Source organism: Plasmodium knowlesi, assembly GCF_000006355.2.
Source record: "Plasmodium knowlesi strain H genome assembly, chromosome: 5".
NCBI classification, from domain to species: domain Eukaryota; phylum Apicomplexa; class Aconoidasida; order Haemosporida; family Plasmodiidae; genus Plasmodium; species Plasmodium knowlesi.
In genome coordinates, this window is record NC_011906.2 from 554,735 (window position 1) to 576,761 (window position 22,027).

At 41.8% G+C, this 22,027-nt stretch overlaps 3 protein-coding genes across 3 annotated transcripts; 1 reads left to right on the plus strand and 2 right to left on the minus strand.

The window, feature by feature from the left end:
• Positions 1-56: 56 nt before the first annotated feature.
• PKNH_0512700 (zinc finger protein, putative) lies at positions 57-10,133 on the minus strand (the record flags this gene model as incomplete). The annotated part of the gene is made up of 1 exon (XM_002258222.1): positions 57-10,133. The coding sequence occupies one exon, from the start codon at positions 10,131-10,133 to the stop codon at positions 57-59; it is 10,077 nt and encodes a 3,358-aa protein (XP_002258258.1).
• A 4,015-nt stretch (positions 10,134-14,148) lies between these two features.
• PKNH_0512800 (serine/threonine protein kinase RIO2, putative) lies at positions 14,149-16,065 on the plus strand (the record flags this gene model as incomplete). The annotated part of the gene is made up of 1 exon (XM_002258223.1): positions 14,149-16,065. One exon carries the CDS (start codon positions 14,149-14,151, stop codon positions 16,063-16,065), a length of 1,917 nt encoding a protein of 638 aa, XP_002258259.1.
• A 630-nt stretch (positions 16,066-16,695) lies between these two features.
• PKNH_0512900 (conserved Plasmodium protein, unknown function) lies at positions 16,696-21,072 on the minus strand (the record flags this gene model as incomplete). Its single annotated transcript, XM_002258224.1, has 1 exon — positions 16,696-21,072. The coding sequence occupies one exon, from the start codon at positions 21,070-21,072 to the stop codon at positions 16,696-16,698; it is 4,377 nt and encodes a 1,458-aa protein (XP_002258260.1).
• Between the last annotated feature and the right edge of the window lie 955 nt (positions 21,073-22,027).

The window sequence follows — 22,027 nt, forward strand, 5'->3', positions numbered from 1 at the left end:
AATATACATACTTGTGTGAGCTTCATCCCTTGCCTGGTTCAACCCTTTGTGTGTTCCTAATTTTTGTAGCTCTTGTTAACAAGTTTATTGCTGGGAGAACCGTGGCGGTGATAATGACGGTCGTGGTGATTGTGATGGTGATGCTGACCGTTGTGATGGCTGTGGTCATCACCATTGTAGCCACCATGGTAGCCGCCATGCCGGTGGAACTTATCTCCCTGGCTTCCATACCCACTGTAGGCGCTCGAATAATGCTTATGCTCATTCTCCTGAAAGTGGTAATGATTACTCTGTTTAATCCTTCTGCCAAAATATTTTTCATCCTTATCGCTGTCCACGTACCTTCCTCCTTTGTAGTCGTTCTCCACATATTCGTACCGACTTTTTTTTTCTGCGTACTTTGTGTACTTCTTGTTTTCCTGTTCTTCTGATTTTCCGTCGAATCGCTCCCGTTCTTCCCTTTCCCTTTTATAACTCCCATTTGGGAACTCCTTTTTTTCTGCATCATCCGCATGACTGTTGTTTCGGTTAAGAGAGCTGCGGTTACTGCTGCGACCGCTCGTGTTGGTATTATTATTATGTCTCTTCTCATAATTACCGTTTTTAAATTGTTCGCTTTCATGCCTCCTCATATTTTCGTCGTTCCTTTCGTTTTGCGGTTCGTATTTGTTTGCTCGGTTATCATGCTGGTCGTGCTTGTCGTACTTATCGTACGTGTCGTACTTGTCGTGCTTATCGTACTTGTCGTACTTGTCGTGCTTATCGTACTTGTCGTACTTGTCGTGCTTATCGCACTTATCGTACTTGTCGTGCTTGTCGTGTTTGTGCCTGCCGTGATTCTCGTACCGACTGCGCTTCTCAATTTTCCTATGGTGGTCGTAGTCGTTGGCATACTTTGTATACGTTTCGTTCCTCGAGGAGTTTCCGTTGTGCCCAGTGTAGCCTCTGTCCCTGTGGTCGTACATATCCGATTTTCCTGATCTGTCATGGTGCGCATCGCCGTGCCTGCCGCTGTACCTTCCACTGTACTTATCTCTGTATCCGGCGAAGTACTCTTCACTGTACTTATCATTATGCCTACCGCTGTGCTTTGCGCTGTACCTGCCGCTGCGCTCATCTTCGTGTCTATCTACGGAGGGAGAGTGCGAAATTCGAATGTCTCGTCCGTTCACACTTCGCCTCTCTTCACTCTGGTCATAACCACCCTTAATATAATGCCCCCTGGAATTGTTCTGCCACACTTCTCTATCATCACCTCTGTCATGGTTGTAATCGTGTACCCTTGGTTTCTTGTGGTAGCCTTCACCGTACTCGTAACGATGATCCCGTTCGTCTGTCTCTCCCTCGGCGAATGAATCATTCCTGTTAGTCGGAGACAACTCCTTATCCTCCTCCTTCTCCATCCTCCTTACTTCCATGGATGTGTCTCCTCTCCTTTGGTCTCTTCTTTGTATCTCTTCATCATAACGATGGCTCCTTCTGATAGGACTATACGATGTGTGCCTATCCTTGTGTAGACGGACCATCTCATCCCGGGGATGTAACATTTGCTCTCTCCCCTTGCTGTTCGATCGTCCATCGCCTTTTACCTCTTCGTCTAGTTTACGCTTCCGATAAGTACTTTTCTCATGTTCAGCTTCATGATTACTTTTCGCTTGCTTTATTACCCCTTCGGGATGGCTCCTATTATTAGCCTCCTTACGGCACGACGTATCCGTTTCGACTTGTTCATTATTAAAATTCTTTTCTCGATCATCCTGTCCCGCCACTGCTGCTTCTACCCCATTGGGGCTCTTCTGCGTATTCACATCAGATTCGTCATCCTCATCGTCGTCATAAATTATTTTTTTCGCACGAGTCTTCTTACGATGAAGAAAATCCTCTGTCTGCAATGGGATTTGCAGAATACCCATGGTGTCATTTTCCCCCTTTGGGTTTTCACTGTGTGGAGAATGGCCCTTCTTAAGGCCCCTTTGTTCGTCTAAATCTTTTGAATGGTAATTTCCCCTTGCTTTTTCTTCTTCTTCTTCCACTTCGAGCTCTTCCTCTTCCTTACTGTCCCTTTTGATAGCTGCTAACCTGTGTGTTGGAGTAGTGGTCTCCTCTTTGTTATCCTTCTCATATGACCGTTCACCACTGGGCTCATCGGTTGTCTTCCTTCTTTTCGTTGGTACGTGTATGTCAGTTCCGGAGGGAGAAATTCCATCAACACTATCCTTGTCGTTATCTGAACATTTCTTCTTCTTCTTCTTTACACCAACTGAGCTTCCCTCCCCTGAATGAACGTTTTGCTGATAGTCACTCGCCGCTTCGTTTTCCCCATTCAGTATATCACGAGAGATGCTATTCTCCAATAACTTCGTAGAATTGCTACCATCTTCACCACCACAGAGGTTCCTTTGTGCTTCGTTCAGTTCAACTTCATAATCGCTCCTATCCTCATGGTGCTCTTTGGAAGATTCAGCAAGAGAGCTAGTCGAGCAATCCCCTTGCTCTTCCTTTTTCACATTCTTCATTTGGTTTATTTGTCTTCTTCTATAATTGTTTTTCCTCTTAGAAGGAGTGTCACCCTTGTTGTAAGCGTCATCCTCGGGGTTATTATGCTCCCCTTGTTCTTCATCGTCTAAAGGGGGCCATCTACTACCATCGTTGTTATGTTTGCCATTTTCCTTCACATGGGGGTTAATCTTCATCTCGTCTCCATTTTGCTCCTCCGTCTTGCCACTTCCTTCCTTTTCGATTTCCCCATGTGTAAACCCTCTTGCTGTTTGCAGTGCGCCCTTTTTCTTCTTCCCGCCTTTCTCCTTCGAACTTCTTTCAAAGGGGGCATCCATATCGCGTATCTTTTGTGGATCATCTTGAGCTTCGTCCACAGTGGCAACCGGTTCATTCTTCTGAACCAGGAGAGTTTCTTCTTCCACATAATTTTCTGCATTATTGGACGCCATTTTTTTATTCTTCTCATTTCTTTTCTTCTGTTTGCTACTTCGGTCATTTTGATATGTTTCTATATTGTTCAATTTTTTCTCCGTCAACACTCCCCCTTTGTTTGTTTTTTTGTTCCCTTTGGATTGACTCGTAGGAATATTTTCCGTAACATCTGAGTTGATCCGGCCATCTCTTGTGTTTTCATCGTTGCGTTGTTGAAGTGGAACATACAACTCGCACGATTCTGGTGCCCCGTTCTTGCCGTTCCTATTATTGCTACCGTTGCGCATGGAGAAAGATGTATTCCTTCGTAGATTACTTCTATCTGCATTTTCACTTTCACCCAATGAAGAAAACCCATTTAAGATATCTTGTCCAGACGTTTTTTTACCAAGTGGGATGGATGGTTTTCCTTTCCTCGCCCCCTTTTCTTCCTTTACAGGTAACCCGATGGAGGGCCCTCCCTCCTTTGCCCTTTTCAATACGGTTTGCTTCTTTTTCGCCGGATTGCTGTTGCCCAAGGGGCCTTTCCCCGAGAGGGTGGTTCCATCGGCGTCATTCCTTAAGTGCACAGGATCTTGGCCTCTCCCTGCATCTTTCTCTTCGTCATCCCCGTTCAAGGGAGAATTTTTCTTTTTCTTTTTCTCCTTCTTTTTCATGTCGATACTGTTGCAGTGGTTCGGGATGGCTACGCTGTGAATCTTCGTATTCAACCCGTTGGGATCGTTTTCCATTTGATGTGACAGCCCCTCCGTGCCATTACACTCCTCCTCCTTGTTCTCATCATTTTTATCCTCCTCGACAGGGATATACCTTTTAAATTTATATTTCAAGTAAGGTATTTGCAGCTTTATGTTGTTGTTAAAAAGGCTAACTTCATCAATAATTCTCTTGTAATCATAATTAAGAACTGAAGTGGTAACTTTTTTACATTTACTTTTATCTGAATTTTTTTTTTCACTAAAATTGATGTTGTGAGCGTAGTTGAAATATATATTGTTATTTGCATCTTCTTTCTGTGTATCCTTATTAACGTCGTCGTGATTTCTTTTACTCTTGGTGTTGTTGTTAATGTTATTGTTGTGGTTGTCAGTGTTATGGTGGTACCAATTATTGTTCGTGGAAACACCGTTGACAAAGGTACCGTTATTTATGTTACCGTTCATGTTGCTCTCTTCAAAGGTGTAGAAGAAAATGCTATTCCTATTAATTTCATCCACGTTATATGCGATGGCTACTCCTTTGGAGTATATGATAACTCGATTGCTTAAGATATGCTTCTTCAAATTTTTGGCATTCAATATAGTCGTCTTTATTTTTCCTCCTTCGATAGACTCGCTCTGGAGTAGCGACCCCATGTGGGGAGACTTGGCGAACATGCTTCCCCTGGGAGTGGAATCACCTAGCAGGTTGCTTCTATTTCGAATCAGCTCCTTTATTATGTTTTTGCTTTCGTTGTAGTCCATACTGAACGTGGTGTATTCGTTGTACTGGTCCTGTTTGGTGGGCTTCTCCATCTTCTCCAGCTTGTCGTGTTTTTCCAGCTTGTCGTGTTTTTCCAGCTTGTTGTGTTTTTCCAACTTGCCGTGTTTTTCCAGCTTGTCCTGCTTTTCCAGCTTGTCCTGCTTTTCCAGCTTGTCCTGCTTTTCCAGCTTGTCCTGCTTTTCTTGCTTCTTCCTCTCCTCCGTTCCCTTGTCCACTGTTTTCCTTCTCGTGGAAACGCTCATTGATTGCCCCCTCACGCTAACCACCTCATTGTTCTTCATCTTCCCATTCTTACTCTTACTTTCTGGGAGTCCCTTATCGTGAGAGGCGCACGTGGCAGTTTTCCTACTGTTCGAATCCCTACTCCCCAGGATGACAGAACCCTTGTGGGCGTTTTTCTTCACACTCGTTTGTGAGGTTCTCTTCATCTGCTTATTCCCATTCAATGTTATATCCATTCCTGTGGGGATGTACGAGACATTGTTATACCCCAGTCCTATATCAGCATCACTGGGGTGGCTACGGTTGCTATCCACCATCTCTTCACTAGGGGGTATTTTCATCATCAGCTTGTCAAAAGAGTACGCATTGGGGAGGCTACTAAAATAGCTGCTACTGAGAAAGGAATTATTGCTCGGGGTGATAGACCCCCTAATATCACGACTTCCTCCTTCTTCTACTTCGTCCTCCTCTTTAGTGCTATTTTTTAAAGAATAATGACCCTGCGTGGCATTATCTCTTCTCCCCCTCCTGAGGTACTCTCCTATTTTCATATAATCATCCGAAGTTAAATTGTTAATGTCGCTTTTGATGCAAGTATCAATTTTTTCACTTTCCAGTTTGGCGTAATAATTACTTAAGAACATGTCTCTCATGGATTTCTCCATCTGACTCCCCATGTCATTCTTCACGACGTAGTTATCATTTGAAACTTCTCCTGGACGTAGATAAAAATAATCATCAGATTTTATTCTGTTGTAAGAACTGCTTTTCGGTATGCTCGTGTTATTGTTAATGGGAAGAAGGTTGCGCTCATTTCGATCCACATGAATGTATGGTCTTTTTTCAAGGTTACTCAAAGATTTGCTCTTTAATATTCGCGGCAACAGGTTATCACTGCTCCTTCCCTTTCTGTATATCTCCTCCTCATACACATTTGTCAGGTGGTCAACCTGATTCGCGTATTGATTAACATCCTGCTCTTCTTCTTTGAAAAAGGTTGAGCTCCCCAAGAAGGAATTGCTCTTTGCTCCACTTGGTAAAGTTTCAACATCTTTGAATGCTTTGCAACTGGGGTCCATCATATCAAATCTGTCATTCATCCTAATACTGGGAAGCCGATAATTGTGCAGGTCGTCCAACTGTTGCTCTGTCTTATCACCTTTACTGTAATTGTAATGGAGGTAGTGTGATACAATTATGTTATCCTTCTGCCCATTTAGGTGGTTGATCACACTCGTCTCATCGTAATGGTTCTTTATTTTGTTATTCATCTCCTGGTTGCTATTAATGTGGTTATTTTGTGGGTTTTTGCCCTCCTCGAAATTACTTTCCATTTGCTCATCATCGTTGGGGTTGATAGTACTTTCCTTGACTACACCTCCTTCGGTATTATTATTTTGGTTGCCACCATGATAGTTCACCCCAACAAGGTCGCTGTCAGTGGCTCTCCTTCCGTATCTTCCATAGGGAACCCCCATATCCGTGTTCCTGTTAATTATGGTCCCCTTGTACTTATCGCTTTGCAGCCTCTGCACCAGTATGTCGCAAAGCTCCGCATCATCCTTGGTGTACTCCTTCGGGTGATCATCACCATAACGGTATTCATATCGGTATGCGCGACTGCTTCCACGATCGTTCCTTGTTTCGCTTCCGTCATCGTTGGCATCGTCATTGTCGCTCTCGTTCTTGTCATCGTCTCCCTCGTTCTTGTCATCGTCTCCCTCGTTCTTGTCATTGTCTCCCTCGTTCTTGTCATTGTCTCCCTCGTTCTTGTCATCGTCGCGTTGGTAAGCCTCCACGGTGGTGTTCAGTTTGTCAAGGGGGTTGGCATAATGAGTCTTCCTCCCGTGGGGAGAAAGGTATCTCACGATATTTTTGCCATAAGCAGCCGGTTGTGCCCCAGGGTAAGAGGAACTGTATTCACCTTTGATGGGTCCATAAAATTGACTGTACCTCTGGTAAGAGTAATCTCCAGGGATGGTTCCACCTTGGTGGTTATCTTCACTCATCCGATGTAGAAAATGCCACGATTTTGACACTCGATCTGTGTAACGGTATTCGCCATTCCTCTTCATGAATTCCCTTTTGCGTTTTTTTATTTCGAGGACACTGTCCGAAAGGTAGTTTCGCTCCCCCAAGTGGTTCATCTCGGTGGTCGTCACCCCCAAGTCAAAGGAGTTGCACCTTTTGGACTTCCCTTGGTCTGAGTAATACGACAAATGGGCATCGGGATGGGCATTCGAATGTACACCGGAATGGACACCCGAAAGGGAAGTGGCGTCGCTTGCGTTTTGATTCTCCATGGAAATCTCTGGAAAGGCCTCCGCATTGATTCTACTGTCTCTGGCATCCCCATGGTAATAATATTTTGGCAATGAATGAAACATTTTATACATATTGGTGTTGTTTAAGTAGTAACTTAATTTTTCATGGTTTAGCAAATGCCAGAATTTGCTAGCACCCTCTAACACGTCTATGGGGTTTCTTCCTCCTTCTGGTGTTCCTCCCCGGGGAGTGGCCTCAATCAGGTTAGCTCCTAAGCGGTTCTTCTCCATGCAGCCATTTTCATTACCCACGAGGAAACTACTGCTTCTTTGAAGTTCACTTTTATAAGGTTCTTCCCTTCCCGAATGCACTGAAGTATGTCTTCTGTGTGACCCCGACGTTGCGCGCGACAAACTATTAAACAATTCTTCCTGTGTTCCTTGCGTTCCTTGCGTTTCCTCTGTCTCTTGCGTCTCGGCCCTTTTGCCATAACTCATTATTATGTCACTATCGTTGCAGGGATTGTACTCTCCCCCGTTAGTTGGAAAAAGGGGAGAGTCCACTTCTGCACAAGTCAAGGGAAGGTGATAACTGTCCTTAAGGATGGGATTATAAAACTGTTCAGCCCTCACAGTATCCAGAAGTTCATATTCGCTACTGAAAGGTACAGCGCTGTCATCTCTTTCATTTGTCATATATTCGCTGAATATGCTATTCTGGAAATTATGCAAACTATTGCCTACCATATTTTGTACAAAAGAATCTTCAGCTTTTGCTACTTTCTTATTTGACTTACTCGACATGTTATTTTTTTTTCCTCCTGTTTTGATCACATCACTATTGCTAATCATGGGATTGATACCATTTCGATTTTTTTTATTGGATTTTCCTTTCCCAGCGTGATTGACTTTTTCTTGCAATTGGACTGCATTCCCCTTTGTGGAATTATTCATCTTGCTAACCCGTTCGCTCATTTGCTTCTTCTCATTTCGCTTACCTTTCTTTTCTACTTTTGGATCTTCCATAGGGGGGATGATTTCCTCCTCCATAAGTACCCCCTCTTGTGCTTTGTCCAGACTATGCCCCAATTCCGCGTTCAGATTTTCTTCAATATATATTTCTTCTTCCATTTTGCAGTTATTGTATCTGCTCCAGAAATTAAGATGGCAATACCACTCGTCCGGTAACAGGTTTATGTTAATATGTGCGTCCACCTTTCGCCACTTTTTGCAGCTTTCACACTGGACCCAATTAACTACATTGTTGGCGGGGGGATTGATTGCGTTCACTGTCTGACTGATGTTGTTGGTGGGATATACTCCCTCGGTGGAGTTACATGGATTTTCCTCGATGACATTGTTCGGTTGAGTCAAGAGGGGGGTATTGACTTGGTCATTCGAAGATCTCCCAAAATGTACATCGGGATGTTCCTTCTTCGATGAATTTTTCTTTCCTAAATCAGGCGACTTGTTTGACAAGGTCATATAATTCTGCGCAACATTCGTGTGCGAGATAACCCCATTGTGTACGTGGATCCTTTCTTCTGCTTCTTCTTCTTCCTCACCCTTGGCGAGGCGTTGATTCGTTATGTGCCAATTCTCATTTTGGAGGATGTCATCCCCGTTTGACACCCCTCTATTACAGTTAACACTACTGTGTGAGTCGTCTTCCAATTGGGGATTCGTTGGGCCATCTGCTCGATCATTTTTTTTTTTTTTTTTCTTAGCACTTTTTTTATCTGTTGACACTTTAACCCTCTTCTCATTGCCATCCTCATTGCTATCTTCCGTTTTTTCCTTCACTTCGCAGGTGGAAATTCCCTTGAGAAATTCTTCTTTTCCCTTTTTTTTACTTTTTTCCTTCCCCAAAGATTTTTTAATTTTATTTTTCAAATTTATGTTAACGATCGAGTGCATAAAGGAATAAAACGGGGTGGCCGAACTGCCTGCATTTTTCTTAAAATTCTTGTACCTTCTTACGTTGCTGGCTGTGTTCATATCTGTGTCGCTCGCGTGCATCTTGTTATGGGGATACTCTTCCTTGAGTCTTTGATTCTCGTATATCTCTCCATCACTGTTGTTTCGCTTGTGCCGCGCTAAAAGCTTTTTCCGCCTATTAGTATTCGCAATCTTATAGGCGTTCTTACTGGTGCCCCTATTAGTGCCTTTATTGGTGCCCTTATTTGTACTTTTATTTGTACCTTTATTTGTACCTTTATTGGTACCTCCATTTGTGTCCTTATTTTTCTTCTTCCCACTTTTGGTGCCTACATTGGGGATGTCATTTTCTGGCTTACAGCAGGGGGTGCGCTGTTCGTCTTCCCCCTCAGCCTCATTCAAATAACTTTCATTCATATTAACATTAACGTGGTTGAGGAAGGGCGTCATGCCACCATTTGTGTTGTTCCAACTTGGAATTCCACTTCCCCTATCCCCCTCTTCCCGCTTGTGCGGCTTCTTTGGTAACATCGCGCCTTGTTTTTCGCGCTTCCCTTTGGTATTTATACTAACTTGTGTGGTATGCATGCCGAAATGGCTGTCCACACGTTTGTCGTTACTTCCCATGTGTACATTTTTGCTTTCACACTTTGGATCATTCACATCCTTCGAACTGCTAAGCGGAAAAGCAACGGTGTTACTCAGTTCCACCCCTGGATTTTTTTCTCCATGTGTAAAGAACTGCTTCTCAGGATGGGAAGAGAAAATTTTACCATCATTGTAATGCTTATTGTTGTCTTGATTACCACTACCATGGTTGATATTACTATGGTGAGATCCCCTGATCACATTTGCGTTGGACTCATCATGCTCCTTAGCAACATAGGCATGGGAACTACTCGCGTGGAAGGATTTCCCCTCCACTGAATACTGTTCCTCTATATGATGAGCACAAGCGCTGGGATCGATAAGACGAGTCGCGTTGCTGCGTCCATCCGTAAGAGTAACATCGTCTGAATGTAGACCCCTTTCCACGTCAGTACTGAGATGGCCAACATTGAAGTGCCCTGAAAAGAAATTTTTTGCTACATCTGAATTATTAGTAGCTACTTCCTCTTCTACATCACAAGAATTATATCTGGTATCCGTATTCAAATTACAGTACCATATTTTGGGTAAGTTATTCATGTCAATATAGACCGGAAGTTTCCTCCATTTTTCACACCGATCACATTGCACCCAGTTGTCTTGTTCTGGGGTATACAGATCGGTGTTCTCCTTAGTATTATTAATCATTATGGTGCTAAAATTTGAAATATTTTTTTTTTTTTTTTTTTTTTTTTTCCTCCATCATATGTTTAATCCTGGTGAAAATTTTCCTTTTCAGTGCTATACAAATTGACTCGTACTGAATGGGTTAGGCTCTCCTTGACATGATGATTCTGTCCTGTCTTCTATATTTTGTGTGCGAAATTTCCTTTATTACGTGGCGACTTGTCATTTCGATATTGTGCTTATGGACCAAATTATCACTGTACGAAATGGAATACGTACGAGGTGTAAAGATGGGTTGTAAAATGGCGCAAACATAGGGTGCCTTCTTCTGATTCCACTTTTGGTTCTGCTTCTGATGGGTGTTTTTTTTTTTTTTTTTTTTCCCTCGCTTTGAGATTGGACGTGAATCTTCTGTGCTGTGAGATATCACAATAACTATGTTTCTCTTTTCTTTTTCACGTATTAGCCTCTGTACATAGCGACGCGCATGCTTCATAAAACAAAAATGAAACAATGTAACCATACAACAACTATCCGGACGGACGAAAAAAAGCGTATGTACAAAAGTAGGCGGACACGCAACCAAAGGTACACACCTCACTGTTGTAGAAAACTACAACGCTTCGATAAAACAAGTGAAGATTCACTTTAAAGTGTATCTTCCGATTTATTCCGTTAAGAGCACTTATACACAATATAGTAGAAACATAAACATAAGTGTATGAGCACGCCTGTACATGTACTCACACTTGCACCTAACAAGATGCAGTTAAAAGGGAAGTTAGGAGGGCGGGGACAATCACACAACTTTGCAAATTTATACAAATGTGTACAAATACGCTGAGAACAGATTACTGTGCCTCCCTTATCTGTGTACGCTTACAAACAAACTCATAATCACGTTCTTGTGAAGTCATCTGATGATGAAGAGGAAAAATTACTTAAAAGGAAGCACTCCCTTCTTTGTGGATTTTCTCCCATTCATCATTAGACGGCCACATGGAGATATAACCATATATCTGTGTGGATATACATGTGCAAATACAACACTTCTGTACAATGCGTTGGCAAAAAGGTAATTTCTTCAAACAATATAAAAAAAAAAAAATTTGAAATAACTACGTAAAACACTTGATTATTCCTCACAGGGATGGGAAAGGGAAGAGGAGCTGCTCTCTGCAAAAATCCTCTCTTACGTTCTGAATCAACAATTAACGGTTGGCCCCTTCTGTAATGGGATTTCCTTATATATTGGGTTTTCCCTATGAAGAATTACCCCTCTGAATAATCATCAAAAAGAAACGTTTGCTTAAATAGTTATGCGTACGGGCATACACATGTGTGAATTCTCATTTTATAATAAAACGTAAAATGATAAAAATGGGGAGCGAAGCTATGGCTGAGCTGTCTGCAAGTTGCTGTAAGGTCTATAAAATTTTGTCGACATTTGGCGATGTGAATTTTTTTTTTTTTTTTTTATCCTGTTCCCGTTAACTGATGTGTGGAAAAGAACTGTAGTGGAGGAACCTACAAGTTTAGTTAAATTATTCTTAAGTACATGCCTTTTCTGTTCTGCTTCGATTGGATGGATTTTTTTTCTTTCTCTTTTGTGTTGCCTCACTTGTTGTTGTTCATTTGTTGGCAAGTTGGCTCCTTTCGCTTCGGTTTATGTTTGTACACTTGCCAGGGTTGTCCGTTCGCTTCACACTTCGTAGCGCAGCTGGGGGCAGTGCGGCCAGGAAATGCAAATGGAACGTAACAAGTGGCCAGTCACAAGTGGTAAATCAAAAGTGGCATGTCACAGCGCACAAATGACAGTTCTTCCTGCTCTATTTACCGTTTCCAGCTTTCGCAGTCGGTTGGTCATCATATACTTGGTGAATGCTTATCCGTTTCACGCAAGCGTCATGAAGTTTCCCTCGAGCATTTTCACTTCGCTATTGGCAGTTGGTACAAACGTATGGAGTAACACGTACAACCTAACGTTACCCCTACGAGCATATATGTGGAAATATATTTGCGTAAGTCCTAAGCGCAATGCGGCACATACATAACACATACGATGCTTTTGTATGCTCGCTTGTTTCGCGTTTAGGTGTTTTTGAAGATAAAAATAAAAAAATTATTGCTTGTTCATATTTTTTTTTACTTTTTTTGGCTTTTTTTTTTGCTTTTCTTGGTTTTTTTTTTGGCTTTTTTTTAACGTAATGTTCAGGCAATTTTTTTTTTTTTTTTTTTTTTTTTTTTTTTTTTTTTTTGGAAATATAGATTTTTTTTTATTTCATCTTTGGAAAAAAAAGGCAGAAACTTTTTCATCATTAAGACGATGATGCGCTGACCATACCGTAAGGGAAAAGCGAAAAAAAATCGAAAAAAAGGGAACCAAAGAAGAAAAAATGAAAGAAAGTGGAGAACTGAAAAAAGGGGGGGGTAAAATGCGGTTCGACAAAAAGGGGCAATAAAAAAAACTGCGGACTAGTCCAAATGATGTTAAAAAAAAAAAAAATGCGGAGCTGAAGCAAAGAATGAGGGAAATGAAAAAAAGGCCTGCCGTTGCAAGTAGGTCTTCTTAATAGGCAACCTAAATTTTAAGCCAAAGGGGAAAATAAAATTGCTGGGGGCCCAATTAGGCCTCATCTCATATTCTCCATCACCTGTGTTGCCATACAAAAAAAGGAAAATGAGAAATAGGGACGAGCTTTAGGTGGTACCCCTATAAATGTATAGGGTACGCATATGGAGGAGCATAATTTCAACGCCCCCATGTATGCTTAAGCACGCGCTGACGGCCAGGCCCCTCCCCCCCTTTTCCAAAATTGCCTTATCTTCGAAAAAAAAATGTATGACGTTATGCAAAAAAAAAAAAAAAAAAAAAAAAAAACACTTGACGAGGAGCCAGTTGAGGTGAGGGATTTAAAAGAAGATGAAATAAGAAGGAAAAACAAATTGAGGCAAAACAAAACAAATAAACTGATAGAACAAAACAGTTCTTTTTTTCTTCTTTTTTTTTTTTTTTTGTTTTGTTTTTTTTTTTTTTTGCTGTGCCCTGCAATGAAAACTTTTAAAAATAATTTTTGTTTAATCTTCTCAATTATATAGAAGAGAAGAAAGTCAAAAAAAAAAATAAATAAATATTAAACCTCAGCCGTTGAAGGGAAAAAAAAAAAAAAAATACAGCCAATCAGCGTTTGAAGGAGAACGAAATTTATATGAACGAACACATTGAGAATTAGGAAGAAGTTAAAAGAAAAGTTCCAAGGCATACGGAAGTACATTCCCGTAGGTACAAGTTTAACAGGAAACGAACAACATTTTGAGAAGTTGTTTTTTTCCATAGCCCCCCCCCTGGAGAAGCAATCATCAAAGGGTTGTGCTATATTTTTAACCAAGGGTCGCATTCTACGTTTTTTTGCGCATTTCCTTGTCGAAACCACGTGATTTGTTCACGCAAGAATTGGCAAAAAAAAAAAAAAAAAAGATAAATAAATAAAATCAGCTAAAGGAGCGTTGATTGAAGAAGGTTGATACGTTTCTATAAGGGCGTTATTCCATCTGTACTGCGTTCCCTCCTGCATGTATGTGTCCAGGAAAGGAGGAGATCCTCGTCTGCACATGCCCGCAAGCTGTAATGCTGTACCCCTACAAAGACCTTTACGTAAAAGTGTGTCAGACTGTGAACGCTCTGTGGAAATTTTATTAAAAATACGGGAAAAACAGAGGAGAGAGAAAGGCATGGTGGGATAGCGGTCACATAGAAGGGGGGAGGAAATTTCTTAGGAGTATTTTTCTAACCAAAAAAGAAGAAACGTTCACGTGTGCAAATATAGTAAGATGAAATAGATCCAAAGTAGGGAGCGCGTGGAAGAGGAGCAGAAAAAAAAAAAAAAAAAAAAAAAAAAAAAAAAAACGAACAAAGAAAGAAAGGAAGAACGAACAACATAAAAAAGGAGCGAATAGCGTTCCCGAGAATTTGTCGCCAGAAAATACATTCTAGCCACGCGAAGTGCGCATTTGTAGTCACCGCACCCCGAGAACAATGAAGCTGGACATCTCGTGCTTTTGCTTTTTGTCGAAAAATGAGTACCGAGTACTTACGGCGATAGAAATGGGCATGCGGAACCATGAGTACCTGCCTGTGTCATTAATAGCGAGCATAGCGAATTTAAGGAAGGAAGGCATAACCAGTGTGCTGAAGAAGCTGCTCAAGAACAAGCTGATCAGTCATGAAAATAAAAAGTACGATGGGTACAAGCTAACCTATTTAGGGTATGACTTTCTAGCCCTAAGAGCATTTATAAATAGGGGTACCCTAAAAAGTGTTGGCAATCAAATAGGAGTTGGTAAAGAATCAGACATCTACATATGTAAAGATATTAGCGGAAATTTGTTGTGTTTAAAAATACACAGGTTAGGTAGAATATCATTTAGAACGATAAAAAATAATAGGGATTATTATGGGAAGAAAAATTTTCGAAATTGGCTGTACCTGTCCAAAATAGCTGCAACGAAAGAATATGCTTACTTAAAAGCTTTGTATGAAAATAATTTCCCTGTCCCCAAACCCTATGACCTAAACAGGCATATGATTCTTATGTCATATGTAAATGGGTACCCCCTATCACACGTAAAAATTAGTAACCCCTTTAAGATAATTGACGTTTTAATAAACACTATCATTAAATTTGCCAAGGCAAATATAATTCATGGAGACTTTAATGAATTTAACATTCTGATAGATGATGATGAGAAGATAACTGTTATCGACTTCCCCCAAATAGTTTCTCTGCAACATGCGAATGCCAAGTTGTACTTCGATCGGGACGTCAGAGGTGTGGTTAACCACTTTTATAAAAAATACAAAATAAAAATTGAAGATTACCCTGTTTATGAAGATGTCATTTTAATGAGTAATGACAAAATTGTGGTGGACGAAAATTTAATTTCCAGCTCTGATGAGCATGCCCTGATGGGCGTCCTGCAGAATGATGGGTCCGACTCGATTTGCCCCGGGAGCGAGCAACCGAACTGTAGCGGCGGGACGGAGCAAACTGAAGAAATGGACGAAATGGACGAAATGGACGAAATGGGCCAAATGGACCAAATGGACCAAAGTGACGAAATTGACAAGAGTGAAGACATTGACAAGAGTGACGAAAGTCATGGAAGCCGTCGCAGTGGAGAAATGCACCGAAGTGGAGCAAACCGCCAAAGCACCGTTAGCGAGAGCACTCAGGGGGAAACCCCTCGCAGCGTGGGAATCCAGAGGGAGGACTCCTTCTCTTCTGAAGGGAAGTACAAAGACGCCTACGAGAGCAACACGGAAAGGGAGAAGGCAAGTGACAAGTTCGAGAAAAGATCTGACGGATTGGATGACAATGACATGGAGAGTGCACAAGGGGTAGTGACGGACCAGCTCGCTTCCATTAAGGGAAGTTTGGAGGAGGATACCGAAAGGAGAGGGGGTAGTAGCCCCATGAAGGATGAAGAATCACCTACAAATGGGAAATGCATTCATACGGAGGAGAAGACCCAAGATGAAGGGAAGGACCATCATGATGATACCCCCGGTATATCTGAGGAAGAGATGGAAAGGAAAATCGAATCGAGCGAACGGAAAGATGAGGTGGGTGGTGGCGCTTCAGAAAAGAGTGCACACCAGGTGGAGCGCACGAAGGGCATGAGCAGCGAAGCCAGCAGTGACGAAGTCAGCGGAGACGAAGAGAGCGAATTGACGGCATACTCCAGCTGCGACTCGGAGGGATGCATCTCCGAGAACTCCACGAAGAAGTTGTCCGAAACATGGCAACCCCATATAAAAAAGTACACCAAGGAGTACGCAAAGAGCAAGCTAAAGTACATGTACAGGAAAAAAAAAAATAAAGAAAAATACAAGGAAAATTTAAAAACGAAAAATAAAAAAAAACTCATGGAAAAAATTAAAAATTATGTGTAACGAAAATTGGGGTTAAAAAAAGGAATAGTGTAACCCCAATTAATTTTTTAAAATTTTCCAATCCATTTCCCTCTGTTGTATGAACAGCAGCGCTACTCGTACGCGAAGAATGTGTACCATTGTGCGCAAATTAGCTGTTCATTCAATCCTTTTTTGTAACATCCCCTTTTCATTTGTTTGGTTATATTATTTTTACTTAAAAATAACTAAGCACTTTTATGTGTGTGTGTAAAAAGGCTAAATGATGCCCTCCCCCCCCAAAAAAAAAAAAAAAATTAGACGTGAAAAATGTGCAATTCTTCATTTTTTCGCGTACGAATTTTGAATTTTAACATGTCGGTGGACGATAATGTTGCATATCATGGTGGAGATTGTGTTCCTCATGAGAGTTATTTCTCGTCGAGAGGGGTAATAAATTACAACATCGCCTTAATTATGCATGTGCAGGGGTACGTAGTGCAGAAAAAAAAAAAAAAAAAAAATTAACACTCGTTTGGATCCATGCGCAAATCAGCGCTGACAGGATTATGCGGATGCATAAGTGGGAGAAGAATTCAGAAAAAGTGGAACCATATATGGTTCGTCTTTACGACCACACCGGCAGCTGGATGTGCTTTACTTGTCGACCCCTTAGCCGTAAAAGCTGTACACGTAATCGAGGAAGGCTGTAACCTCATTCTCGTCGTTCACATAATTCATGTGTGTTATGTGCATATCGGGACGAACAAAAATATACATGGCTGATCTGGATCTGCACAAATCGGTGGGAACGCAGGGCGCACCTAACTTGATGTTTAACTGCCTCTGGAAGTCGCTCATGAAATCGTAGAGGATTGTTTGTTTGCCCAAGTTTTTGGTGGCCCTTATTTCGGTAAGAAGGGCACTCAGCGGAGAGTTACTACCCTGGATAGTACCTTTGTGCATTATCTGGGGGCATACAATAGAAAGGATGGCTGAGAGAAGCTTTCCATTCCTGGGGATACTGGCGTTCGTGTCGGTGCCCGCACTAACGATAGAGTGTCTGCGTGCGAACTCGTTTTTTTGTTCACCGCACACAACCCAGAGGATGCTGAGCGGTGAGCCACGCCTGCCCCTGGCCATAGCGCCATAAGTCAGTCTGCCAATTTTTTTCAACTTGTCAAAGGCATCCGCATGGTGGTTGGACCAACCAAGGTTGGAGTAACCACCGTGGGAGTACCCATGGGGCAAACTTCCTGCCTCCCTTTTGAAGGAAAACGAGTTCATAATATCGGGGCATCGCTTTGGGAAATCCATTTTACAAGCACAAATTCTGGAGGGGTCCATTTGGCATATACACAAAATTAAGGTATGTGCATGTCCACCCAGGTAGTCATACAAGCGAACAGTGTTATCTTCCTGATAAGTGTTACTGTAGATGGTAACACATCTAAGAACGCAATTCCTTGGCCGGTCTGCACACATGAAATCCCTGCTTGTCAGTTGAGCTGACGTGTGTACAAGGCCTAATCTGTAGTAGTCATTTTGGAGCAAAAACGTTTTTTTGTAAACCATATCCAAAAGATTCCAAGTCGAAGTGAACCTGCTAATCGTCCTCACACAGCAATTTAGGAGAGAGGCAAAATAGTAGCTAGCTATATTGTTCAAAAAAAAAAAAAAATTAATCATTTCACTACTCCATGATAGGACCTTCTGAGAAATGTACTGTCTCTCCTTCTGATATGCCTCCAATAAAATGGGAGATGAATTATAAGCAATGAGATATTTCAATTTCCATCCAATGCTGTATACATCATGTACAGTCAAATTAATGCTTATGTTAAACAGGGGGTTGTACAGACAGTTGGACTCCCCTGCTAGGATGATTCCCTGTCTATAGAACTGTTGACACATTTGGTCTCTATGAATTCCTCTCTTCAAATTGTATATATAAAATATTTTTACTTTGGGGAATATTTTTTCGATCAGGTGAATAACCTCCATGTGGTTCAATTCGTTTGTCTGTTTCACTCGAGAGGTTACTACTTCATGTGGGTGTTTGTTTGCTCTCCTGCATATGGTCAAGTGCCAGTTGTAGCCCCCCCTGCCTATTCTAAGGGGGGAATTACGGGGTGGATGGGTGCACCCTGAGTTGTTGCTCACTGCGTCGGAGAACACGTTCACATTATCACTCGCATGGTTGGTCGAATGGTCGTTCGAATGGTCGTTCGAGTGGTCGTTCGAGTGGTCAGTCGAATGGTCCTTCGAATGATCGCTTGAATGATTGCTTGTGATGAACCGCTTCCTTTTGGGGGGAGTTCCATTCGTGGTACACATTTCAGGGCTACCTTCACAGGGACATCCCCACAGTTCCTCACCCTCGAAAAATGCCTTCCTCACTTTTCCGTTCGCACATTTATTTTCCACTTCCTTTAGGAAATCACTCTCATCATTTGTATTTTCTCCAATAGCACTGTTGTCCTGTTGTTTTGCTCCTATGTTTCTATCACTACCCTGTGACCTGGTTCTGCTGCCCTCTGAATGGACCGCTGCATTGGATTCGCGCCCCCGAGCAGATGCATCTCTCCCCTCAATGTTATTCTCATCCTTTGGTTTGTTGAGATTTCTTCTGTCCATATTTCCTACGTACCTTTCCCTCCATTTGTCCCCATCCGTTTTAGCCTTAACCTGATGACACTTAACGAGGTACCCCTCCTGTGTTCCATTTTCGCCCCACCCAGAGGGGTCTTCCGCAATGCAAATTTCTTCTGATAAAACGGAGTTGTCAGAAATGCCACGTGGATTTCTTCCCCTTGATAGGTTGTTCGTTCGTTCGGTGTGGTTATTTTGAGGTTCCCTTGCGGATAGGCATTCTGATGATGTGGCACTAGAGGCGGATTCAATCCAGTCAATCCTATTATCCGTTGGTTTATCTGGATGCTCACCACTTGGTGTAATTAAATTGGGTGTATCTTCATATGGGGATAATGCACCTGTCTCGTGATCTAATCTATGTGGGTCTGTAATCCCCGCTTCTTTTACCCTTTGGTGGGGGTCACGTAGAAGTTTTCCCATGGTGGTTTGCACAGGTTCATCTTCCACGGTTCCACGTGGACTTCCTTTTGATTCCTTTTTAGAATTCCCCTCTTCGGTGACTACATTTCCCCATTTGGACAAATCTTCATTCTCCCCTTGATTGGTTCCCCTCCTGCTTTCGCCCTGGTGAGGGCCCTCCTTGGCGTTTCTCCTGGCGAGGCCATTTCGCAGTAGACGTAGTTCACACGGTTGATACGATTCAGGTGATTGATCGGGTTCACCAGGTAGACGAGACTGCCTCCTTGCGTCTCGCTCTTCTGTGGGTTTCCCCCCAAACAAACGAGGTGCCCTTTCAACAGGGTGCATCATTTTAAGAGAAGAGCACCCTTGCCGGAGGTTCCCTTCAAGGTTGTACTTTTCCTCTGTTCCTTCAATCACATGCGCAAATGCTTCGTCATTGCAGAAAAATGTTTGCTCGTAAATATTTACCATGTCAGTGAGAATGGGAAAACATGTGGCCAAGCCATGCTCCGACTGAAGGAGGGTCAAATTGTAGTGGCTCATATCTATGTTCCACTTGGCGCACACATCTACAGATATGTACTCGATTGGGTGAGTTGCCTTTTCGTCCATTTTTATGTTTGCTAGTTTTCTGATTGAAGATTTTCTTCCATCAACGCCAACTATAAATTTACTGCTAATTGAGCAGTAGTGTGATTTTTCTATTTTTTTCTCTTTTTGGTGTGTGTGGGAGGTACTTGGAGCCCCCCTTAGTGTACACCTTGTGGAGTTTTCTCGGGATAAATAGTCGTGTGCATTTTTTTCCAGTAGGCCATTCTTACCCCTTTCGTTGCCAAAAAATAAACCCTTTCTCCACAGTGTTTTTCCCATTATATTTTCATCAGGACTGTGCATTTGTCTGTCGTTTTTTTTTTTACGACCATGAGCCACTTCTATGTAATTATCTGTATAATGTATTGTCTCCCTTTTTGTGTTCTTTAACACCCGTACATGCACCGTAGGCGTAGGTGCACTATGAACCTCATTAAGGATTTTGTTTAGGGGAGAACCTGATGAACCTTGAAAGAAGCCATTTTCGCAGGTGCTATTCCCAGAGTGGTTACCATAGATGGTCGTCGAAAAACTGGAACCCGTATCGATAGATGAGTTCTGAAATCCGTATCTGTCCAATGAATTTTCTGAATTCGCTTGCAAGCAATTTGTGTAATTTCCGTTGTGGTCGCTACAGCTGCTGATGGACGAGCTTTGTTGGCTTCCCCTCGGAGTGAATTTTTTTTTTTTTTTTTTTTCCTCACCCAAATGGCCGTTCATGTCGTCACCCGCTTTTTCTTGTCTTCTCTTAAGCAGTGAGGGTAAGGTGTACATCTTTTTCACGTCGTTGCAACTTCTATTTTTATTCCTGCTTCTCCCTTTCACTTTTTCTTTTGCCTGTTGATGGTGCAAATATGCGTGCATATTCGTGGTACTCTTATCTTTACGGTACCTTTTCTCCTTTGTGTACGTGGATGGAGTGTTCTGACTGAGCCCCCAGAGAATGGTGCCATCCTGCACGACATCCGAATTGATGGAAGCCAATTTTTTTCTCAGGATATTATTCAGCGTGGTCTTGCTTATACTTAACATATACGATGTTGATCCATTGCAATTTTGAAAAAAAGTTTTGTCCGTTTTATTTATTAATTTACTTCCAACGTAGAAACTAACGCCTGTCAATTTTAAGCTTTTGTTTCGTACCTCTGACAGGATATTTAAATCATGGAGAATTTCCAGCGTTCTTGGATAGAGTAAATATTGCTCATTTATGTCTTCTCCGTTTATTTCTTCTTTGTTTTTGTCAAACGAATTTATCACCAAGTGGTTTACATTTTTTCGTGCGAGGTCGAGAGAGAGCAGAAGGCCCCCTGTGCTTGCCCCAACAATGAGCACGTCTGTTTGGTGCTCTTCTTCCGGGGGATCCTTCTTTCTGAGGTGTCCATTCGTTCGCTGGCTCATCGTTTTTGCTAGTTCGGAGTAGAAATAGAAAAGAGGTAGATTAAAGTCCAATGTATGACTGTGCTTATCTACATTCGTTATGGAAATTCTGATAGATGTAATACTCCCCTAAGGTTCAGAAAAACCGCAGTTGTGCAGATGGTTCGTGTCAATCTACCCCTTCTCATATGTGTCTACTAATTTTTTACAAAATCTAAACCCTGTACTTGGAGAGGCAAAAGGTTATGTGGTGAATAAAACTCCTTAAAATTACTAAAATGTGAAACACCAAATAAAAAAAAAAAAAAAAAAAAAAAAAGGAAAATGGATACAAACTTGTGTGCATATATGCTTATCATTCCTTCCATCCCCATTCACATATAACATACGAAATGTCTTATTCCTTATCAGCAGGGGAATAACATCGCTTGGAAGTGACATAAAGGAGTGTAGAAGAAAAAAAAAATTTGCTACATGGGCAAATGGAAGATATAAAAAAATAAATAAATAAAATAATAAGCCTTACTCAAGTGTCAATATCATTGTTTGAAGAAAAAAAAAAAAAAAAAAAAAAAATCGTTGCTGTGTTTCGTTATATCTACATTACCTTGCACACAACTGCACCTATTGGTGGTGTTCCGAAAGTTGCCAAACAAACATAAAAGGAGATATCGCAAATAAGTAGATATTTGTCATCTGGTGTAGGAGTTACTAACAAGGTGATTACATATCCGTGAGTTTTACTCCCCCCCTTCCCATGATGAGGCTCCGATAGACACTACGTAACCTTAGGAAAATATCGAGAAGGCATTCACTTTGACAGCTTATTGAATGGGAATCTTTATGTACATGTGTGCGCGTTTTCAGGGAGGTTTTGCAAAAGTAAGCATAGGGTGATCATGAATCATTCCAACATCGCGCCTCCGTTACGTTATCTTTGCGACAAGGTGACTGCAGTGTACGCGCTTGCACCGCT